Source organism: Emydura macquarii, unplaced genomic scaffold (genome assembly GCF_026122565.2).
Source record: "Emydura macquarii macquarii isolate MOO-44397 ecotype Brisbane River unplaced genomic scaffold, CSIRO-AGI_Emac_v2 contig_2676, whole genome shotgun sequence".
In the NCBI taxonomy this organism is placed as follows: domain Eukaryota; kingdom Metazoa; phylum Chordata; order Testudines; family Chelidae; genus Emydura; species Emydura macquarii.
In genome coordinates, this window is record NW_027132813.1 from 10,360,973 (window position 1) to 10,382,958 (window position 21,986).

The 21,986-nt window shown below is 39.2% G+C and overlaps 1 protein-coding gene across 14 annotated transcripts in view; it reads left to right on the forward strand.

Moving 5' to 3' along the window:
- The window catches only part of ENAH (ENAH actin regulator), a 241,849-nt gene that overhangs the window by 95,512 nt on the left and 124,351 nt on the right, over positions 1-21,986 (forward strand). For all 14 annotated transcript variants that reach the window (XR_010922969.1, XM_067564863.1, XM_067564862.1 and 11 more), the window contains exon 2: positions 11,137-11,302. Coding sequence is in view for 13 of the 14 variants with exons in the window: in XM_067564863.1 (XP_067420964.1) it covers positions 11,137-11,302 (166 nt within the window). In the remaining variant the exon portion in view is untranslated. The remainder of the gene's footprint in view (positions 1-11,136; positions 11,303-21,986) is intronic.

The window sequence follows — 21,986 nt, forward strand, 5'->3', positions numbered from 1 at the left end:
CATATCTATGCTTCTCTGAAGAAAAGATGTTGAAATCTATTCTCCTTTGATGACTGGATGATTAAAGGCAGATTCTAGCAGAGATAGCAGCAAACCTGGAACATACCTGTTCTGAGCTCAGTCTCCTGATGAACTTACAAGACTTTTTTTTTTTTTTTTTTTTTTAAATCCCATCACTGATAGAGATCACAGGAGCTTTGACTTCAGGTTCATGAAAGCATACTTTCCCAGAGATAGATTATTGTGAATGCAAATAAGTTTACTTGAGCGAGAATCAGTTCAAACAACAATGGCCTTGCAGTCTCTAACAAATCCATACCATATGTTGGCTTGCATGTATGTGATACTGCTTGCCAGACTTCGTGTGGCCCCAGCCACTCTGGCTCAGATCAATATATTTCCAAGATGTGTCATTGGCAGGCTGAGCTGGTGGTAGGAACCCAAGAATGTGTATATCGCGATTTGTAATAAGATTTCTATAAATATATTCACAGCAAGTGGATGACAAAGGAACGTGTTGGTCCACTACTTAGCAGGGGAAGAGAGCACTGCTAATGGACATCAAAAAGGCGGAGTCATTTAATGCCTTTTTTGCTTCAGTTAAAAGGTTAATTGTAACCATATTCTGAACACACTTAATACTAACAATAAAGGGGAAGGAGTGGAGGACACACCAAAATAAAGAAAACAGGTTTTAATGCTCAGGGAAATTAGATGTATTCAAGTTGGTAGGGCCTGATGAAATTCACCCTATGGTACTTTAAGGAACAAGCTGAAGAGATTTCAGAACAGTTTATTTTTGAGCCCTAATGAAGGATGGGTGAAATCCTAGAGGATTAGAGAAGGGCAAATATAGTCCCTGTCTTTAAAAAGGGGAACACTGAACAGAGCAGACCAGTCAACCTAACTCAGATATCTGGAAAGATACTGGAATAAATTATTAATCAATCAATTAATTTATAAGCACTTAGAGTATAATAGGATGATAAATAATAGCCAACATGAATTTGCCAAGAACAAATCTCTCCAGAGTAAGGTCCTACTTAACTTACGGTATTGCAGAAATTGAAGATTCTCCAATATTAGGCTCCACTATAATTTTGACAGTGGGAGCTCAGGCTGCCCTGGGGTTAAGAGCGGGAGCCCCTGCTGTCAGCCCCGGGTGACCACTGTTAGCTTCAGGCGTCCAGTAGTGAGAGCCCATGTTCTCAGCCCCAGGCAGCTGACAGCAGAAAATTGTGGAAAAGTAAAAATGGACTTTATCACAGCAAATAATTATGTCCATTATTACTTTTCTGCAATTTTCCATGTCTTGTCAGCAACTCAGCTGCAATTTTTTGACAGTCATCCTGCAATTCAAGTACAGCTTTACTCCAGACCAACCTAATTGTCTCCTTTGATAGGATTATTGGCCTATTGAATAAGAGTGAAGCAGTAGACATGATATATTTTGATTTTTGTAGCCTTTTTGACAGTGCCCCACATGACAGTCTCATAAGCAACCTAGAAAAATATGCCTTAGATTAAATTACTCTAAAGTGGATATACAACTGGTTGAAAGGTCATACTCAGAGAAGGTATCAGTTGTTCTTTGTCAAACTGGAAGGAAATATCTAGTGTGGTATGCGTTAGAGGGTCAGTTCTGGGTTTGGTACTAGTGAATATTTTCATTGACTTGCATAATGGAATGGAGATTATGCTTGTAAAATTTGCAGATGACATAAAGATGGGAGGGGTTGCAAGCACTTTGGAGGACAGGACTAGAATTCAGAATGCCCTTGATAAATTGCAGAGCTGCTCTGAAATGAACAAGATGAAATTCAATAAAAATAAATGCAAAGTACTTACACGTAAGAAGAAAAAATCAAATGCACATATAAAAATGGGAAATAACTAGCTAGGCATTAGTACTGCTGAAAAGGATCTAGTGGCTATAGTGGCTTGCAAATTGAACGTCTTCAATGTGAAGTAGTTTTAAAAAAGGCTATTCTCATTCTGGGGTGTAATAACAGAAATGTTGTATGTAAGAGATGGGAGGTATTGTCCAGCTCTTCTCGGTAGTGATAAGACCTCAGCTGGAGCACTGTGTTTAGTTTCAGGTATCACGCTTTAAGAAAGATGTGGATAAATTGGACAGAGTCTAGAGGAGAGCAACAAAAAGGATAAAAGATTTAGAAACCTGACCTATGAGAAAAGGGTTAAAAAAACTGTACTTTTAATTTTGAAAAAAGATGACTAAGGTGACCTGGTAACAGTCTTCAGGTATGTTAAGGGCTGTTATAGAGAGGATGGTGATCAGTTGTTCTCCATATCTGCTGAAGGTGAGATCAGAAATAATTGGCTTAATCTGCAGCAAGGGAGATTTATGTTAGATATTAGGAAAAACTTTCTAGCTAGAATAGTTCAGCACTGCAATAGGTACTGAGAGGTTGTGGAATACCTGTCATTTATGTTTTTTAAGAACAAATTAGACAAATACATGTCAGGATTGGTCTAGGAGTACTTGCTTCTGCCTCAGTGGGGGTTGGACTGATGACTTCTCGAGGTCCCTTCCAGCCTTACATTTCTATGATTGTCTTTCTCAGCTCCTTCCCCAACAAAAAACTTTAATCACAGAAGTCAGGGATAGGTTGAGGAGCCCATCTAGCCATCTGGACTATCAACAAATGCAAGGGCCTGGTCCTTAGGAGTTCCTGGTTTTGACATAAATGTCTTGTTCTCAAAAACCCCATGGTGCAAATCCTGACTGATATGTCTGTAATGCACTACATAAATTAGCAAAGAGACACATACTCATCTCCTCTCTGCATAGAGGCTATCAAGTTTTGGACATGAAGCTATTGGCATAGAATAACCCCAATAGATATTCATTTTCTGGGAGTCCACACAATTTAGCAGACTTCCTATGCAGACAATCTGTGACCAACCACAAATGGTTACTATGGAGTTCCATTATAGAGCTAATATTCCTTCACTGGGGACTCCTGATAGACCTGTTTGCCATCAGTGACCATGCCAAGTGCCTGAACTTTTGTTCCAGAAGGAGTGAGAACTTAGATTATTTCCGGATACCTAGAGCCCTGCAAGGATACAAATATGTGGATCTGCATCTATTAGAATAAAGTTTTACTTAACCTGTAATCTGTCCTCCCTCTTAGATTTAACCACATCTGTACATCAGCTGTTTTGGAGCCCACAGCCCCCCATTAGCTGTTGAGCCCCTGCCACCCCAAACAGCTGATGAGCCCTCCTGCCTAACAGCTGATCAGGTGTTCTGGTTGCACCGCAGGCTGGCAGCTGCTCCAACCATGCCCCAGAAATCACAACAGTCCCAACCTCAGTGACCATCTGATCTGTAAGAAATGGTCCATAGATGTGGGGATATCCACAGATTTGCAGGGTTGTACAGATGCCCTCCTACCATGGTCTCAAGACTTTCTGTATGACTCTCCACTTATGTCCCTGATCTGTAGCTTAACATCCAAGGTCAAATGGGACAAGCCCATGATCATCCCTATTGGCTAAGGAAATTTTGGTTGTCAGGCCTGCCATTCAACCACCTATCCAGCTCCTGCTCTGCCTAAATCAGACTTCACAGCGGCATGGCCAGATACTCCATTTGGACCTAAAGTCACTGAACTTTGACATGGCAGTTGGCTGATTAGTACTACTGATGGGCTGTTCTAGGCAAATCCAGGAGATCCTGATACAGAGCAGAAAGACATCCATTTTGAAGAAAGCGTTGGATTTCTGATCGAAGAGGTTCTTGATTTGGGCAGCCTAACTGCGACTGGATGTAGTGCAGGCTCTGATATAATGGATTCTTGACTACTTATTCCACTGGAAACAAGGTGGCCTCTGCTAAAGTCCACTTTGCAGGAATCTCTGCCTGCCATCCACCTGTGCAGTGGTGCATGGTCTTTTCTCACAAGATGTTATCAAAGTTTGTCAGACTGTTAGATACTTACCTACCAATCAGAGAGCCTGTTATATTATTTTAGTTAGAATATATGGGCCCGAAGCCTTAAGGGTATTAACGTGACCCGGTAACTGTCCAACATTAAACAGCTTTAAAATAAGTTTTGAGTTTGGTATTCAGAGACATTAACCTACTTAGTACCATGGCAAACACACCATTAAAATCTTTTATGCTGGTCTTTAAGGATACAGAAAAAGTAACAGTTAAAGGGTTTGAAATATGAAATATTAAGTAAGGCCTTCATTTTAACAACATCCCTTGTTCCTTTTCACTTTAGCTGGAGAGAGTCTTTGGAAGGAAAAAACTCGTTTGTTTTACAGTCCCTTAGATGGTGGTAGCCTTCCTTTTCGGGGAAAAGAGAAAAAGTTAATTGAGATGGACTGGAGCTGTTGCTGCTGCTGTTGTAGTCCAGTCCTGTTTCCTAGAAGACAATATGAGACAAACATGTATAAAAGGGAAAAGAACAGCAAAGATAGAAAATGCTGTTTCTGGTTTTGGTGTTGACTCTCATTTGCATCCTCACTGCTGTAAAAACATGAGCACAGCACACTGTTTTACCAACCACACCAAGACCTGGCAAACTTGTACTAGCATTGGGCTGTTGTGGGCATTGCTCTTAACTGCTTTTCTGGTCATAGGCTTACAGCAGTACTTCAAAATATACAGTCTTGGCCAGTTAAGCCAGACTTTCACTAGACAGAAGGAAAAAGGAGCAGAATAGGTAAGAGAAGAAATAAGGTAGGGAAGGAAAAGGACACATGGGGAGTGAGAGGAGACAGTCTCACATCCCAGGTGATGGTTTGGGATTTAGCCGGTGGAAGTGGTGGTATCATCTGGCTCCCTCTCTCTGGCCTGGTCCAATGGTCAAGACATCTCCAAATCAGGCTGAAGAAGAACTGATTATATTACAATAGATCCTGGGATCCCAAGAGATGATGGGGGTGGCAGTCATGCTGGTGAAGCTTTCCTTCGTTTCCTTGTTTCAGTCAGCAGTTGACCCCTTTAGCTTTGCCTCTATCCATCTGTATTTCCCCCATCCCAAAGTCATTTTTTAAGAACCCCAAAAAGGAGTGATGGGTGAAGTAGCTCACCAATTTATAGGATTAAGTTCCAGTGCACCAATTTTTGATTCACTGACTTCCAGTCCCATGCTTTTTTTTGCTTATCAAGCATGATCTTAATGCTGTCCTTGAGTTATATCAGTAGGGTTTTTTGTTTGGATTAATTCAGTCTTTGTCTCCTCTTTTACACCTTTCCCTATCAACATTTGTTGCTAGAGGTTATGATGACACTTCATAAACTATTATCCACTTCTTACAGTTGAGCTTAAAATTAGGGTAAATTTGAACCTCAATATGGCACATTATAAAGAGAGAGAAGGTAGTGCTGAAACATAACCTGGAGTTCATCCCCCAGGTAGTCTCTAAGTTTCTTAATTTGCCAGTCTTCTTCCCAAAGCCCCATTCTGCTCACTCTGGAGTTTTCCAGAGCCTTGTTTAATTACATGATAGTCTGAATAGTTTGATTTTTGTCTTCCTGTTTATTTCTGGCTACAGCCAGTCATTCTAAAAGTTGAGCCATCTCATCACAGAGAATATTGAAATGGATAATATAGTGTATCTTGCGATGTTACCAGTTGGCTGGTGTCATTGAACGTCAAGGCTTACTCCAGAGTTCAAGCAACATTTGTGTCTGCATCAGAAATGTGCTGATTTCTGAAATCTGTGGGTTGGTGAAAGTCATTTGGTTACTCCATATCATTAAACTTTATGCATTGGAGTTGTCTGCCAGGGCAGATGCCAAGTTTGGAAGAGGAGGACTGCAATCACTGTTTTAACTGATGCAGCACATATACCTCATTCCCACTATCCTGAAGAAGATACTGTTTGCCAGTCACCTACAGAGGAATCCACATTGAAACATACAAAAGAAAACTTTGTTACTTCAAGATGTTGTCTGTGAATCCCACAGGCCTCCCTGCATCCCTGCTTTTGGAGTCTTGCTAAAATGGGCTTTGAATTGTGAAGGAAGTGAGAACTGGCTATAGCTGCTCTGTGTTTTATGCCCTAACACACAGTCTCAGAGTGGCATGTGTGGCCCTGTTGGACACAGTTATTCAAAAGACTCTGATCTCACATCAGAGGTGCATGTGCACCTACAGTGTGATCCCATCTAAGAACCATAGTTACTATAGTGTAAGTAGCAGTTCTATCTGCAAACATCAGAAGTGTTTTTTCATTTTTCAGCGGCCTGTTCACATGATCAACTCATGATTTTTCTGAGATGGAAGTGTTACTTCATGCCCTTGGTCTGAGCAGCCATGCATGGAATGTGGAAGTACACTTTTCTTGATTCTGTCATTCATTTTCCTTCTAGTACAAACAGACTATACTTAGCTCTTAGTAATTGCAAAATATTTTTAACTTTTAAATCAACATTGTGGAGCTGAACAGGTACAACAGAATTGGAACTAATAGCATGGACGCTGAAATGTAAGAGTGACTTTACATGCAGAATTATTGCAAGTAGCATGTGGTCAATTACTTGGTGTCATATGATGGGCCCTCCATTATATTCTGTTCTGAGATTGTCCAGACTATGGCTGAAACGAAGCAGAAAAAGCTTATCGCTATTATGTTTTCTATCATGGTATGACTAGTATGGACAGTTAATTTTTGGCTATGAGCTATTTGTGACAGAATGGGATGTATCTGAGTCAGATCATGAACTCTGTCTTGTTCTGAATGTGGAAATGCTGGACGATGACTACACAAGCTTGGACATATCCAAAGACAATCAATAGTACATCATTCCAGACAGCTGTGTTGCCAGAGAAAGGTGTTTGATACTTTGCTGGTAAGATGGTAAGAACCATCATGACTGCAGTCTGGGGCCAACAACTTTGATCATCTCAACTACTAGCCCACTCCCATTGGACAATGGGTTTTGTACGCTGGGGCCTACAGGAGGTAGAGGTAAGCATGATTGGCGTATCTGTGGCATCTTAGTTGGAGCACAAGCTCAGAAACAATCTTTATCCAAGAACAATTGAGGTTCTGCTCTGTGCAGGGGGCTGACCATCACTGCAAGGACTTGCCAGGAGAAAGAGAGCAGGAGGGATTCTGCCCATCCTGAAATTCTGGCAAACCTCTGATTCTCAGAAGGGTTGTGGTTAGACTAGGCAAGCATGTGTCGCAGGTCTGTTTTTAGAAATATGTTGTTTTCAAAGATATGTATTTTCTATACATTTAAGAGTAAAGTCACTGTGGTTAAGAAATTTCTTTAAGCCTGTATTCCTTGCTATCCTTTCATGTCCCCAAAGGTGTTAACTAGAAATACAGTATGTCTGTAGTCTAAATCTGGGAGGAGGGGTGTATAAGAAACTGGAAGGCTTGGGAAGCCTAATATTGATTTCAGGGTTTAGTGCAGTTGGATAATGACAGCATCCCATCTCTCAAGAAGGGGCATCAAACAAGAGTTCTGAGCCTGGGATTGTACCCTAGAGAACCCCAACTAGAAACAGTGACTAGATGTTGATTCAAAATTAACATAGTTTTCAAAAAAGGGAAAGGAAGAAACTAAACCAGCTTAAAAAAAGTGGGAAAACCCTTCTCTACGTTTTTTATTTTATAAATAAATGTAGTTGATTTTCTTGCATTTCTTCTTCATAGACTGCCTCTGCAGAATCCCCCTTCTTCCCTCTGCCTTCCTTGCCCTCAAAAAGACAGGTAACATCCCTTCTGGAAGGCATGCGTGATGCATAGCTTGCAGTGTTGGATTTGCAAACACAGTATCTTGGAGAATTTGATTTACTGTTAAGTAACTTTTTTTATTTTTATTGCCAGTTATGTCTGGACATTTCCAGTAAAAACAACTTGAGTTCCCTCTCCTTTTCAATAAATAGTATGCCACTTCCTTGCATATTCAGACAATTCTCTCTCAGCTCTAAACTGTACCTTGATCTCAGCATGATTGTTCTACTCAAAGTATTGAGTTGAGGCATGAAAGGGAGACACTGATCAAAGGAGCGCACCCCCTTTCTCAAAGAGAAGTCATACATAGCTATATCTGAAATTTCTAGATTCCAGATGATGTAAAATGTACATAAAAAGAAAATATTTTTTCTTGGAAACAGAACAAGTTTATTTACATATTGAAATTTGTCACAAATTAGTGTTCAATGTCTAGTTTTTTTCCATTGAATTCACTGCAGAGTGAGGGGTGTTCTTATCCTTGTTGTTCTCATTTCCTACCTGTTAAAAGACACACACAAATATAAGAATGGCCATACTGGGTCAGACCAGTGATCCATCTAGCCCAGTATCCTTTCTTCGACAAAGGCCAATGCCAGGTGCTTCAGAGGGAGTAAATAGAACAGGTAATCATAAAGTGATCCATCCCATCGGTCATTTCCAGCCTCTGGCAAACAGCAATCCCTGCCGATCCTGGCTAATAGCCTATCCTTCATGTACTTATCTAGTTCTCTTTTGAACACTGTTGTAGGCCTTCACAACATCCTTTGGCAAGGAGTTCCATAGGTTGACTGCATTGCATGAAGAAATACTTCCTTTTGTTCATTTTAAACCTACTGCCTATTAATTTCATTTGGTGACTCCTAGTTTTTGTTTTATGAGAAGGAATACATATCTTTCTTATTTACTTTCTCCACACCAATCATGATTTTATAGACCAGGGGTGGCCAAACAGTGACTTGTAAGCTGTATGTGGCTGTTTTACACTTAAAGTGCAGCTTGTGGAGTCCCCCCCTCCCCACCCGCCCCCATTCTCCACCTAACAGAATGGGGTGGGGCGCTCGGACCTTTTGGCCTATGGCAGGGTGGTGGGGCTAGAGGATTCTGCCCAGCCGGGAGGAGGGTCTCGGGGGGAGGGACGAGAGGTAAATAAGTTTGGACACCCTGTTAAAGACCTCCATCATATCCCTCCTTAACTGTTCTTTTTTCCAAGCTGAAAGGTCCCAGTCTTATTAATCTCTCCTCATGTGGAATCTCTTCCATACCTCTAATAATTTTAGTTGCCCTTTTCTGTACCTTTTCCAATTCCAATATATCTCTTTTGAGATGGGGCAACCAGATCTGCATGCTGTATTCAAGATGTGGGTGTACCATGGATTTACAAAGCAGCAATATGATATTTTCTGTCTTATCTATCCCTTTCCCAATGATTTCCAACATTATTAGCTTTTTTTGACTGCCGGGCAACATAGTGGATGTTTTTCAGAGATCTATGAATGATAACTCCAAGATCTTTCTTGAGTGGTAACAGCTAATATAGACCCCATCATTTTATATATGTAGTTGGCATTATGGTTGTCAATGTGGATAGCTTGGGTGGGTACCATCTGGTTCTGGGGATTTATTACTGCTTAATTAATCAATTTGTTCCAGATCCACCTCTAATGATACCTCAATCTGGGACAGTTCCTCAGATTTGTCATCTAAAAAGAATGGCTCGGGTTTTGGAGTCTCTTTCATATCCCCAGCCATGAAGACTGATGCAAAGAATTTATTTAGTTTCTCCGTAATAGCCTTATTTTCCTTGAGTGCTCCTTTAGTATCTCCATCATCCAGTGACCCACTGGTTGTTTAGTAGGCTTAATGCTTCTGATGTACATACAATTTTTTTTGCTGTTACTTTTTGAGTTTCTGGCTAGCTGTTCTTCAGATTTTTTTTGGCCTTTCTAATTATATTTTTTACAGTTCACTTGCCAGGGTTTATGCTCTTTTTTATTTTCCCCAATAAGATTAAACTTCTACTTTTTAAAGGATGCCTTTTTGCCTCTACCTGCTTCTATTACTTCGTTGTTTAGCCATGGTGGCACTTTTTTGGTCCTCTTACTATGATTTTTAATTTGGAATATACATTTAAATTGAGCCTCTATAATGATGTCTTTAAAAAGTTTCCATGCAGCTTGCAGGGATTTCACTTTTAGCACTGTACCTTTTTAATTTCTGTTTAACTAACTTCCTCATTTTTGTAGTTCCCCTTTCTGAAATTAAATGCTACCAGGGTGGGCTGCTTTGGTGTTCCCCTCCCTCACTCCAAGGATGTTCAATTTTATTATATTATGGTTACTATTACCAGGCAGTTCAGCTATTTTCACCTCTTGGACCAGATCCTGTGTTCCACTTAGGACTAAATCAAGACTTGCCTCTCCTCTTGTGGGTTCCAGGACTAACTGCTTCAAAAAGCAGTCATTTAAGGTGTCAAGAAACTTTATCTCTGCATCCTGTCCTGAGGTGACATGTACCCAGTCGATATGAAGTAGTTGAAATCCCCCATTATTATTGAGTTTTTTTATTTTTTATAGCCTCTCTAATCTGCCTGAGCATTTCACAGTCACTATCACTATCCTGATCAGCTGGTTGGTAGTATATCCATACTGCTATATTCTTCTTCTTCAAGTATGGAATTACTATCCAGAGATATGGCATAGTTTGGTTCATTTAAGATTTTTATTTGATTTGTCTCTATGCTTTCTTTCATATATAGTGCCACTCGCCCACCTGTACAGACTATTCTGTTCTACTGATATATTATGTACTCTGGTATATATTGTGTCCCATTGATTATCCCAACTCCAAGTTTCTATGATGCCTATTAGATCAATATTCTCATTTAATAAAAGGCACTCAAGTTCACTCTTAATATTTGTATATAACAGGGATGTCCAAACTTACTAACCTCCTGAGACCCTCCTCCTCTCTGGGCAGAATCCTGTAGCCTCAACACCCTGCTGCAGGGCAGAATCTCCAAGCCTTAGTCTCTTTTGCAAATTTGAAGCAGCATTTTAACGTGCTCAGAACTTAAATTCATACTTCATAGGAAAGTTTTCCTGTAGTAAAACCTGCTAAATGTTTGCTCGGCAGGTCTAATTATATTGGTCCATCTTTACCATTAATACAGTTCTCTTCACTCAGATCTTTTGTGAGCAGACCTCTCCTTTAGAATGATAGGCAGTAAGTAAAACAATTGCTATGCTGTGGTACTAGCAATTCTACATTGAAGAAAGGTAAAATTTCCTGTCAGGTTACCTTAACTTGTCCAGTAACCTTTTCTGGTTTACATGTAAAGCTTTCATTTGCCTTAACTTTGCTTTTACTTTTTAACCTTAAATATCTGTTTTCTTGTCTTGATAGCGAGCAGAGTATCTGCCAAGCACGAGCTGCAGTTATGGTCTATGATGATACCAATAAGAAATGGATACCAGCTGGTGGGTCGACTGGATTCAGTAGAGTTCATATATATCATCACACAGGAAACAATACATTTAGAGTAGTGGGCAGGAAGATTCAAGATCATCAGGTAAGTGAACCTCTAACAATTTTCAAAGGGAACTTAGTATTAATTATTATAATTATTCCATTTAAGAAATCTCTCTTCAATAAAATAATGGGACTATTCAAAATAATAAAAATATAAGTTTAGCTTATGATATTGTCCATGACATACTAGACATTTTCCAAACATTCAAGGACAGTATGGTCACTGCTATAAGGACAGACAAGTGGACAGAGATTCAGGGAAGGAGAACAACATGAAGCAATTTACATGTAAGGCAACTTAATTCACAGTAAACTGTTTAAACTTTAGTATGGCTTAAACACAGTTTTTCTTCCCAAACCTGCTCCACTTCCCGCCTCCTCTCCCTGTCAATGCTATTATTCTCCCAGTCACAGGCCTGCAATCCTGGAAGATTATTTTTGACTACCACTCCCTTTCCCTTGTCTTACACATCCATGCCATAACCAAATGCTACACTTCTTCCTACTCAGCAGCTCCACTCTTTTCTAGCCATCTTGAAAGCAAGATCTCTATCAGAGCCTCATTATATCCAGACTCAGTTTTATAGTACCCTCCTCTCTGGACTCCCACACACACATCTTTCTTTGTATTACCTTCTTTCTAGCCATACAAAATGGAGCTATTAAAGTCGTCACCATAGCGATGATAGTTGCTTTGTGAACTGATGAGGTTGCTGGGTGATAAGTTGTAAATTCAGAAGAGCAGAGGACCAAGCGCAGAACCTTCAGGTACCGCCATAGATAATGGAAAAGGAGAGGTGGAAGAGGGCAACTCACCAAAGAGTAAAGAAACATTCAGAGAGATAGTAGGAAAGCCATGAGCAGTATTTCAAAAGTCCAATGAGGATGAGGTGTCAGAAGAAACAGGTCTAATCAATATTATCAAAAGCAGCCCAGTTTAAGGAGGAAGATAGAGTAAAGCCCCTAAAATTTGGCACAGAAGAGATCATTAGAGACCTCAGTGAGAGTGGTTTGAGTAAATATAGCAGAAACAAATTTAGAAGGGATTGGAGTTGGAGGAAAAGCCAGTGCATTGTTTGTAAACTGTCTTCAGTACAGGGGACAGCTGGAGAGGTAGGTAATGCTAAGAAATATTTTTTGAGGGTTAGGGAGACTAGGATGTGCTTGTTTTGTAGGTTGAGCTAAAGGACAATAAGAGGTTGAGAAGGGGAGTGACAGATGGGGGCAAGCATAGAGGCAATGATGGTAAAAAGCTGATAAAGGATGTTATCATTTGAGGAGGTGGAAAAGAGGCAGAATATCTCAAGGTTGATAAGGGGGAAGAAAGCATGGAAGTGGGTGCGGTTTGAGAGGAAAGGATTATGATGATTGTTTTCGTTGAAGTTAGCAAGATGCTTTTCAGGGAAGATTTGAGGGAAATCTTTAAACCGAGTCAGAGGTTGTAGAAAATCGGTGGAGGAGTGTAGGCATGGAATTCAGTGAGATAAGAGAATCTTTAGTCTTATTGTGATCAGTGTTTACCGGAGTGAATGTGTGGAGTCTGATACTAATTAGAAACAAATCGTGAAGTGTTGAAAGTGTAGGTTCCAGTTGTGTAAAATGGAACAAAACGTCCCACCCCCCAAAATTAAATTTGTTTATTGTTTGAAGAAGGTATTGGTTTTACAGTCCTGAAAGTAGAAATTTGATTAGACATAGGAATTGCGAGACTGGACCAGACCAATGGTCTAGTCTAGTATCCTGTGTTCAGTAATGGCCACTACCAGATGCTCCAGAAGAGGGTGTAAGAAACCCCATAGCAGACAGCTCAGGAATAAATAACTTGTTTAGATGGAAAGCTTCTCCCTAATGCTCATCAAGGCTGACTTATGAGGGTTTATATTTCTGAATTCGTTTTTTAATTCTTACTCTTAGCGTGCTGAATGTTTATATTATGCATATAAATGTCTAATTCTTTTAAACTCTTTTTAAGCTCTTGTTCTCTGATACCTTGTGGCAATGAATTCCACAGTATTTGTATAAATATCCTTTTTAGTAGTTTTAACTTTTTGTTGAGCTGGCACAGCACGCTGTTCTGCTTACATGCATTCTATTCTTTCTTCTATTGCTTCAGTTCCTCTCATCAAAGAATAGACAACAGCTACAACTAAGGATATTGGTCCAGAACTAACAAAAAGGAGAGGATTTAGGAGAACAAAACCAATCTCTTTGCCAAAATATCACGACTCTTTTCCAAAGCATTCATAAAAGCTTCCTCATAGGATAGTTTCAGTATTTTTATAAAATAATGGTGGTGACTGATAGGTGTGCAAAAAGTCATGCAGTAGAATAGTCTGTAAAAGCCTTCCCTGAAACAGACTTGTCCAGCTCCAGAATCAACAGAACAGAGTCTATATAAAATAATGTTTCCCAGTTCCTGAGAATAATGGCTATAGAACCAGAGACTCTGAAAGAGAGGTTTGTCACAATCTACTAATCTCTTTATAGTATCCAAAAACTGAGGTAGTGTGCTGTTTGTTCATTTCATACTTTCAATGATATTCAGAAAACATTGCATGAAATCATTAATCTGAAAGTAGTGTTTTCATGTATCAACCAGCTTCCACATCTCAAAAGGTTTGCATACAAGAATCCATTACTTAAGATGAGGCCCATTCCTTTGTCCTTTACTTCCCGGAGGTTCTCATCAAAGGACCTGATGGAAGCTTTAGTACCTGGTACTTAAAACTACTTATTCTTGAATGACCTCATTTGAGCTCCAGTGCAAGGTGCCACGTAGCTATCCTAGTTTCTGCAAACATATAGATTCATCATAAAACATGAAGCTACTCATATTCATTCAAGAGGTTTCTTATATACTAAAGTACTACTTAGCGAGAGTAAGGATGACAAAATTGGAGTACTCTTGCTTGCAAATTGAGCACATGAGTTGCAAATGTGGACCTTGCTTTAAGGTGTGATTGCATGCAAGGATGATACATTTCTGCAGGATTTCCCTTAGTAGTTATATTCTCTTTTGCTTGTGCTTGTGGAATCCTATCCACCTGGACTAGTGTAGGAGAGGAATAAGAAAATAACTTCTTATCAGTGTGAATTACTTATTTCTACTATATTAGTACAGATGACTCTCTTGTGTGTGGTATATTACTGATATAATCTCTGAAATAGGGCTTCTAAATTATTACATGGAATGCTTCCAAGTGCAGATCCCTTAAGCATAGAAAGTTATTGTAACCAGGAGCTGACATCACTGTACACTTCCTGTTTCTCCACTTCATTTCATTCTGTTTGAGGTGATAGAGGTTAAGCTAGTTCAATTCAAATAAGTGACCCTTTTCTTCCTCCTGGTGCTACAGCATATTTCCTATATTTCCCCTTTACAAAAATTAGTTTTCTTTGACTTGCTAAACTATAACCTGTAATATCGCTGCTTTAATTTTAACTGATGGAAAAGACTGTCAGTAGCTGCAAACACAGTAATACTGTGTAAGGTTTGTTAGAATGGCAGTGGAAGGCAACTAAAAAATAATTATGATTAAAAGGGCTATGATTAAAATAATGGCAGAAAAGGCTCAGCACTTTACACCTGAGTTTTGAATGTCTACTAAGATTTGTGCACCTGTGGATTGTGAATTCTAAGGATGCATTCTTAAGTTGGTGAGCTAATGGGATAACTTTAAAACTGAAGTTAGTAAAGTGTCAGTGATATATCAGTGTCTAAATTTGACTTTGATGGCAAGGGGGCTAGGAAACAATTACATTTTTGGATTTAGATACAAATTTTTAATCTAAAATACATTAATAAAATTATTAATGTTTCACCCAGCAGATACAGATGTAAATGTAGTGTGCCATGGGAATAAAACTGACTTGGAGGCTGTGAAGCAATTGCTCTAGAATAGGGTTTTGGAAACGGTAGTACATGATTTTGTTGAAATTGGTATGAAAACTAATTTTTAAAAATTTGTTTGAGACTGAAAGTTGAGGAGAAAACTCCAAGAAGCAAAATTCACTCCCCTGGCTGCCTTCAGCCATAATGGGGAATAACACTTGCCAACCATGCTGGCATAATAGTTTTATTTAGTGGTATGTTGTGCACAGTGGCTGTGCAGATGGATGCTGTACTCTCATCTAGCCGACAGCTGGCTGGTTTTCTGGTAGGTATAGCCTTCAGTCTTGCACCAAGCCACACAACTTGAGCAATTGAGGTAGATTTGTGAAGTTAACTGTCAACATCATCGGTGCTCCTCTAATCTGAAAAGACACAAGCATCCAGGAATGGTTAGAGTGGCTGCAAAACCTGCAGTCACAGGTAGTCCCAAGGTCAAAAGGCACCTGCATAGGAAGTTGCTGCTGCAATGTAGGAAGCTCCCTTTCAGTACCTTGCCCTACAGGGCTGGGATGGAGGGGTGCATGGGAAATTCCCTTCAGTCTTTGCAGGGAAGTTGAAAAGTGGTTGGTTGGGTCTCGTGGTAAAAGCCTGTGAACTAAGGAGTCACGTGGTTCTTCAGCAGCAGAGCACCTGGCTGGCTGCAATTTGAGCCTCCTAGCAGGGGGAGTGAGCCACTAGGCAATTTGTCTAGCATTTCAGGCATCTGGGGGCCCTACTTGGGTAAGAGTCAAAGTTGCTGAGGACCAAGAGGCCTCTGGAGCCAAAGCTGCCTGCTGACTGGATAAATGCCCACACTTCTAGGCAAGACTCCCGCACCTCTGAACCCACTGTGCTTTTATACACACATCTGTTTCATTAATGGCACTTCATTTTGCTTTCTCTGAGAGGTATACAAAATATTTTGTATGTCTTAATTTAAATCTTATACTAAGTGAATTTTGGCTTGTGTTCAGTAATAGTCCAGATGGCAATTAGCAAGAACTTTGAACTTAAATTAGGTAAGTTTAAAAAGTCAAGCCATTACATGTAGTTCAGCCACATATCAAAATATATCAAGATATCATTTATGACATATTTAATTATTTCTTGTAATTTGAGTAAGACAAGAGACACATAATGGCTGCTTCATGTTTCTCTTGATGCATTGTCTAAAAACTAGAGCTGTCAATTGCAATTAATTGCACAATTAAAAATTAATAATACACAATAATACAAAATATTTTAAATATTTTGGGTGTTTTCTACTTTTTCAAATGTACTGATTTCAATTACAATACAATACAAAGTGTACAATGCTGACTTTATATTTTTTTATTATAAATATTTGCACTGTAAAAAGAAATATTTCAATTCACCTCATACAAGTACTGTAGTGCAATCTCTTTATCATAAAATTTGAACTTACAAATGTGGAATTATGTAAGAAAACAAACAAACCTGCATTCAAAAACAAAACAACGTAAAACTTTAGTGCCTACAAGTCCTCTCAGTCCTACTTATTGTTCAGCCAGTCGCTAAGACAAACAAGTTAGTTTACATTTATGGGAGATTCATAGACTATAAGGTCAGAAAGGACCATTATGATGATCTTGTCTGACTTCCTGCACAACACAGGCCACAGAACTTCACCCACCCACTCTATAATAGACCCCTAACCTAAGACTGAGTTACTGAAGTCCTCAAATAATGGTTTTAAGACTTCAAGGTACAGAAAATTCACCAACAAGTGACCTGTGCCCTATGTTGCAGAGGACAGTGAAAACCCCCCAGGGCCTATCCCAATCTGCCCTGGGGGAAAATTCCTCCCCAACCTCAGATATGGCGATCAGCTAAACCCCGAGCATATGTGGGCAAGACTCACCAGCCAGACACCCAGAAAGAATTCTCTCAGTATCTGAGAACCCACCCCATCTAACATCCCATCACAGGCCATTTGGCATATTTACCGCTAGAAGTCAAAGATCAGTCAATTGCCAAATTAGGCTGTCCCATCATACCATCCTTTCCATAAACTTACAAGCTCAGTCTTGAAGCCAGCTACGTTTCTTGCCCGCATCAATCTCCTAGGAGGCTGTTCCAGAACTTCACTCCTCTGATGGTTAGAAACATTCTTCTAATTTCAAGTCTAAACTTCCTAATGGCCAGTTTATATCCATTTGTTCTTGTGTCCACATTGGTGCTGAACTTAAACACCAGGGAGGGAGAGGAGTTATTTATCTCTCTGATGTATTTATAGAGATCAGTCATATCTCCCCTCAACCTTCTTTTGGTTAGGCTAAACAAGCCAAGCTCTTTGAGTCTCTTCTCATAAGGCAGGTTTTCCATTCCTCAGATATTCTAGTAGCCCTTCTGTGCACCTGTTCCGGTTTGAATTCATCTTTCTTAAACATGGGAGACCAGAACTGCACACAGTATTCCAGAAGAGGTCTGACCAAAACCTTGTATAACGGTACTAACACCTCCCTATCGCTACAGGAAATACCTCACCTGATGCATCCTAGGACTGCATTAGCTTTTTTCATGGCCATATTCCATTGGTGACTCATAATCATTCTGTGATCAACCAATACATCCAGGTCCTTCTCCTCCTCTGTCACTTCTAACTGATGTGTTCCCAGCATATAGCAAAAGTTCTTGTTGTTAGTCCCTAAGTGCATGACCTTGCACTTTCCACTATTAAATTTCATCCAATTTCTATTACTCCAGTTCACAATGTCATCCAGATCTTGTTGTATGATATCTTGGTCTTTGTCTGTATTAGCAATACCTCCCAACTTTGTCATCTGCAAACTTTATTAGCACACTCCCACTTTTTGCGCCAAGGTCAGCAATCAAAAGGTTAAATAAGATTGGCCCCAATACTGATCCCTGAGGAACTCCACTAGTAACCTCCCTCCAGCCTGACAGTTCACCTTTCAGTTTGACCCATTTAACCAGTTCCTTATCCACCTTCCAATTTTCATATTAATCCTCATCTTTTCCAATTTAACTAATAATTCCCCATGTGGAACCGTATCAAATACTTCAGTTAGTTTCTGCAACTTTGACTTGAAGTAATTCTGAGCCTTCTCCACCTTTAGATCCATGAGTTCTTCAGTTCAGTCCAGTCCACTTCCCTAACTAATTACCTTAATTTTTTAAAGTTAGCTCTTTTGAAATCAAACATCCTGGTCACAGATCTGTTTTTGTTTATCCTTCCATTTAGTTTCAACTGAATTAGCTTATGGTCGCTCCCCTACAACCAGTTCTTCTACGAGGTCCTCACTACTCACCAATACCAAATCCAAAATGGCATCCCCTCTTGTTGGTTCAGCGACTATTTAGTGACAAGTTCCACTTAATATCAATCCAAAGCAGTGCAGACTGATGCATGTTCATTTTCATCATCTGAGTCAGATGCTACCAGCAGAAGGTTGATTTTCCTTTTTTGGGTTCTTTAGTTTCTGCATTGGAGCGTTTCTCTCTTAAGACTTCTGACAGCATGTTCCACACCTCGTCCCTTTCAGATTTTGGAAGGCACTTCAGATTCTTAAACCTTGGGTCAAATGTTGTAGCTATCTTTAGAAATCTCTCATTGATATCTTATTTGTGTTTTGTCAGATCTGCAGTGAAAGTGTTTTTAAATCAAACCTGTGCTAGATCCTCATCCGAGACTGCCATAGCATGAAATATGTGATGGAATGTGGGTAAAACCACATAGCAGGAGACATACAATTCTCACTAGAGGAGTTCAGTCACAAATGTAATATGCATTTTTTTTTTTTTTTAAACAAGTGTCATCAGCATGGAAGCATCTTCTCTGGAATGGTGTCCGAAGCATGAAGGGGCATACAAATGTTTAGCATATCTGGCACTTAAATACTTTGCAATGCCTGTTCTCGCTTTAACATTGTAAACAAGAAGCAGGCAGCATTATCTCTCGTAAATATAAACAAACGTATTTGTCTTAGAGATTGGCTGAACCAAGAAGTAGGACTGAATGAACTTGTGGGCACCAAAGATTTCCATTCTTTTTGTTTTTGAGGTGCAGTTAGATAACAAAAAATATCTACATTTGAAAGTTACACTTTCACGATAAGGAGATTGCACTACATTACTTACCAAAGGTCAATTGAAAAATACTCTCTCTTGTTTATCTTTTTTTACAGTGCAAATATTTGTAATAAAAAATATAAAGTGAGCACTGTACACTGTTCGGTTATAATTTGAATTAATATATTTGAAAATGTAGAAAAAGATCTAAAATATTTATAATAAATTTAAATTGGTATTCTATTCTTGTTTAATAGTGCGATTAAAACTGCGATTAATTGTGATTAATTTTTTAATAGTTAACTTAAAACAAATTAATCACTTGCATTAACTGTGATTGACAACCCTACTAAAAACTTGAAATATTTAAAAATGTTATAATCGAACATTTTAATGTACCGTAAGCATTTATTTTATAATAAGAGTCTGGGAATACTTTGGTTAAGTTTATTAAGGCATAAAATAAATGTGCACAAAAAGGACAAATTTACATGTGGTATTTCAAACATTTTTTTAAAAAGATGGTATGTGAACTAATAAAGTTTGAAAATTGCTGCTCCAGCTTATTTTTTAAAAGAAGCCAATTCTCCAGGGGTGAAAGTAAAGTAGGAGGGAATACCTTATTCACTGAAAGTGTACTTAAAGCAAGTTTTGCTAGATACTGTTTTATCAATTGCAAAAGGGGTCCTGATTTTCAGAGGGATTGCCATCCTTTTGATTGGTGTTTGAGTGGTGGACAGTGTAGTGTAGCAATCTAAAATACTAATAATGACAGGCATATGTGTTTTTTATGAATGGGGGGAAGAGGCACTCACTTTAGAAGGGAAACTTATTTCAATTTGATTTTTATGTAATTTACTTTTATATAGATAGCAGTGTAGCTATTCAGCTAAGAAAGATTTAAAAGTTTGGAGGACAAAAGATATTAAGTTCAACTAACATTTAATTACAGTAAGTAGCCGTGGTGCCTCACTTTGCATGCATACACTTAGGTATGTCTACACCACACTTTTTTGCATGAACTTTTTTTTTTCAAATTAAAATATCATGGATCCACATGCTATTTTTGCTTCAAATTAACCAGCCAGTTACTGCAAATTGGATAACTTACTTTGAAAATGGATTTAGTTAATTTTGGAATGAGTTAATATTTTATGAGGTTCATGTGAATGCATATGTATTTTGGATTGCATATGTATTTTGGACTGGCAGTCCTCCAGCTACTATCCCACACTGTATTGCATCATTCCAGAATTGACTTCTCTGTTTACTTCTTTGCCCTCTAATGCTCTGGAGTCATATAGACCGGATGTTACATCCCCATTTAAATGTTGCAACCAGGATCTCCATTTGTGATTATACACTCCTGGAGTCACATGCCTTTCTCATCATTTTAGCACGGTTACAGCCATGTCTGACACACCCTCATGAAGCCATGCAGAGGTTATATATTTTCTTACAATCTGGGGAGGGGAGACAGTATAATCATACCAGCCACAGAAATAAGAAAATATACTAGCGCAGTGTTTCTCAATTAAATTTGGCCACAGAACCCTTTTGAACTCCATAAATAATTGCGGAACCCCCAAACTCTTAACAGTCTTCAAATGTCGAAATAAGCAAAGGTCAGCATTTCTCACTTAAATTACACTTACACTGGATACCCTCTGCCGGAAAATTCGAGAAATCTTCCCTTTTTCGGCGGCACGGAGAGCAGCTGCTCTCGGAACCCTAACAGTGTTCCCACGGAACACCAATTGAGAAATGCTGTACTAGCGTATAGCTCAGTAAATGACTGAGAGGGGTCACTTGTGGGACACTGGTCAATGACACAACAAAGGCAAGGAGCTCTGTCAAAATTACTAAAAATTATCTTAAAATTTAAAAATTATTAAAAAAATAAAAAGCCAATGAAAAATACAGAATCTCTGTCAGTGATCCAACTACCTGTCCCTACTATGAAAAGCTGGACAGGATTTTTTTCTCAGGAGGCCACCACTGAAATCTGGTACATCATGGAAGGCACCAATGGGACTCCAGACCCTGAGCCTGACCAGGACATGGAGGAGATTTCCCTTGAAAGCCAGGGAAGAGGCTAAAGCAAGCCCTAGAAGAGCCTGAAGCAGACCTAAAGTACAGGCAGCTCCTGCCTCTACAAGTAAATATTAGGTGCCATATTAAGTCAAACTGTATAGGGAGATTGAACAAACTTGTGCCAGATATCCTTTGGATGTTGTCATTTTGGGTCGATGTGAGCATAGAAGCCTTTCTGAATTCTCTTGGTTTCTAAATAACCCTGCCCTTTCATGCTCAAAATGGTATGCTCACTGGGAAAGTCTGATTCAACTGCTGATTGTTGCTGCCTATATTTTAATAGTTCATCATCCCTGGCAGGGCTGGCACCCATTCCTACTCTCCATTTCTCATCCTTTTTCCCACTTCCTCTCAGTTGATTGCTGTGGCCTCAGCCCCTCTTACAACCCTTCAAACCCACTCAAGCTATTGGTACTGTGATGGATTTAAATAGGCATAAATTACAAAACCAGATGTAGTTTTAAATATTAAAAGTACTTTGCTTTGTAGTTTGAACAATTAATTGCCTGAACTTTCAGCTATACATAGCATTTTGTGAGGTATATTTCCCAAAGTGAGGCATCTAAAAAACAGAAATTTTAAGGCACTCAGCTAGCTGTAGTCAGACTGCCAGCATTGCAACCTCCTCCATTTTCAACAGTTACTGTACAACTCTGTTTATTTTGCAGTGCACTTTGTAAATATCTGTAGATGAGACAAAACAGAA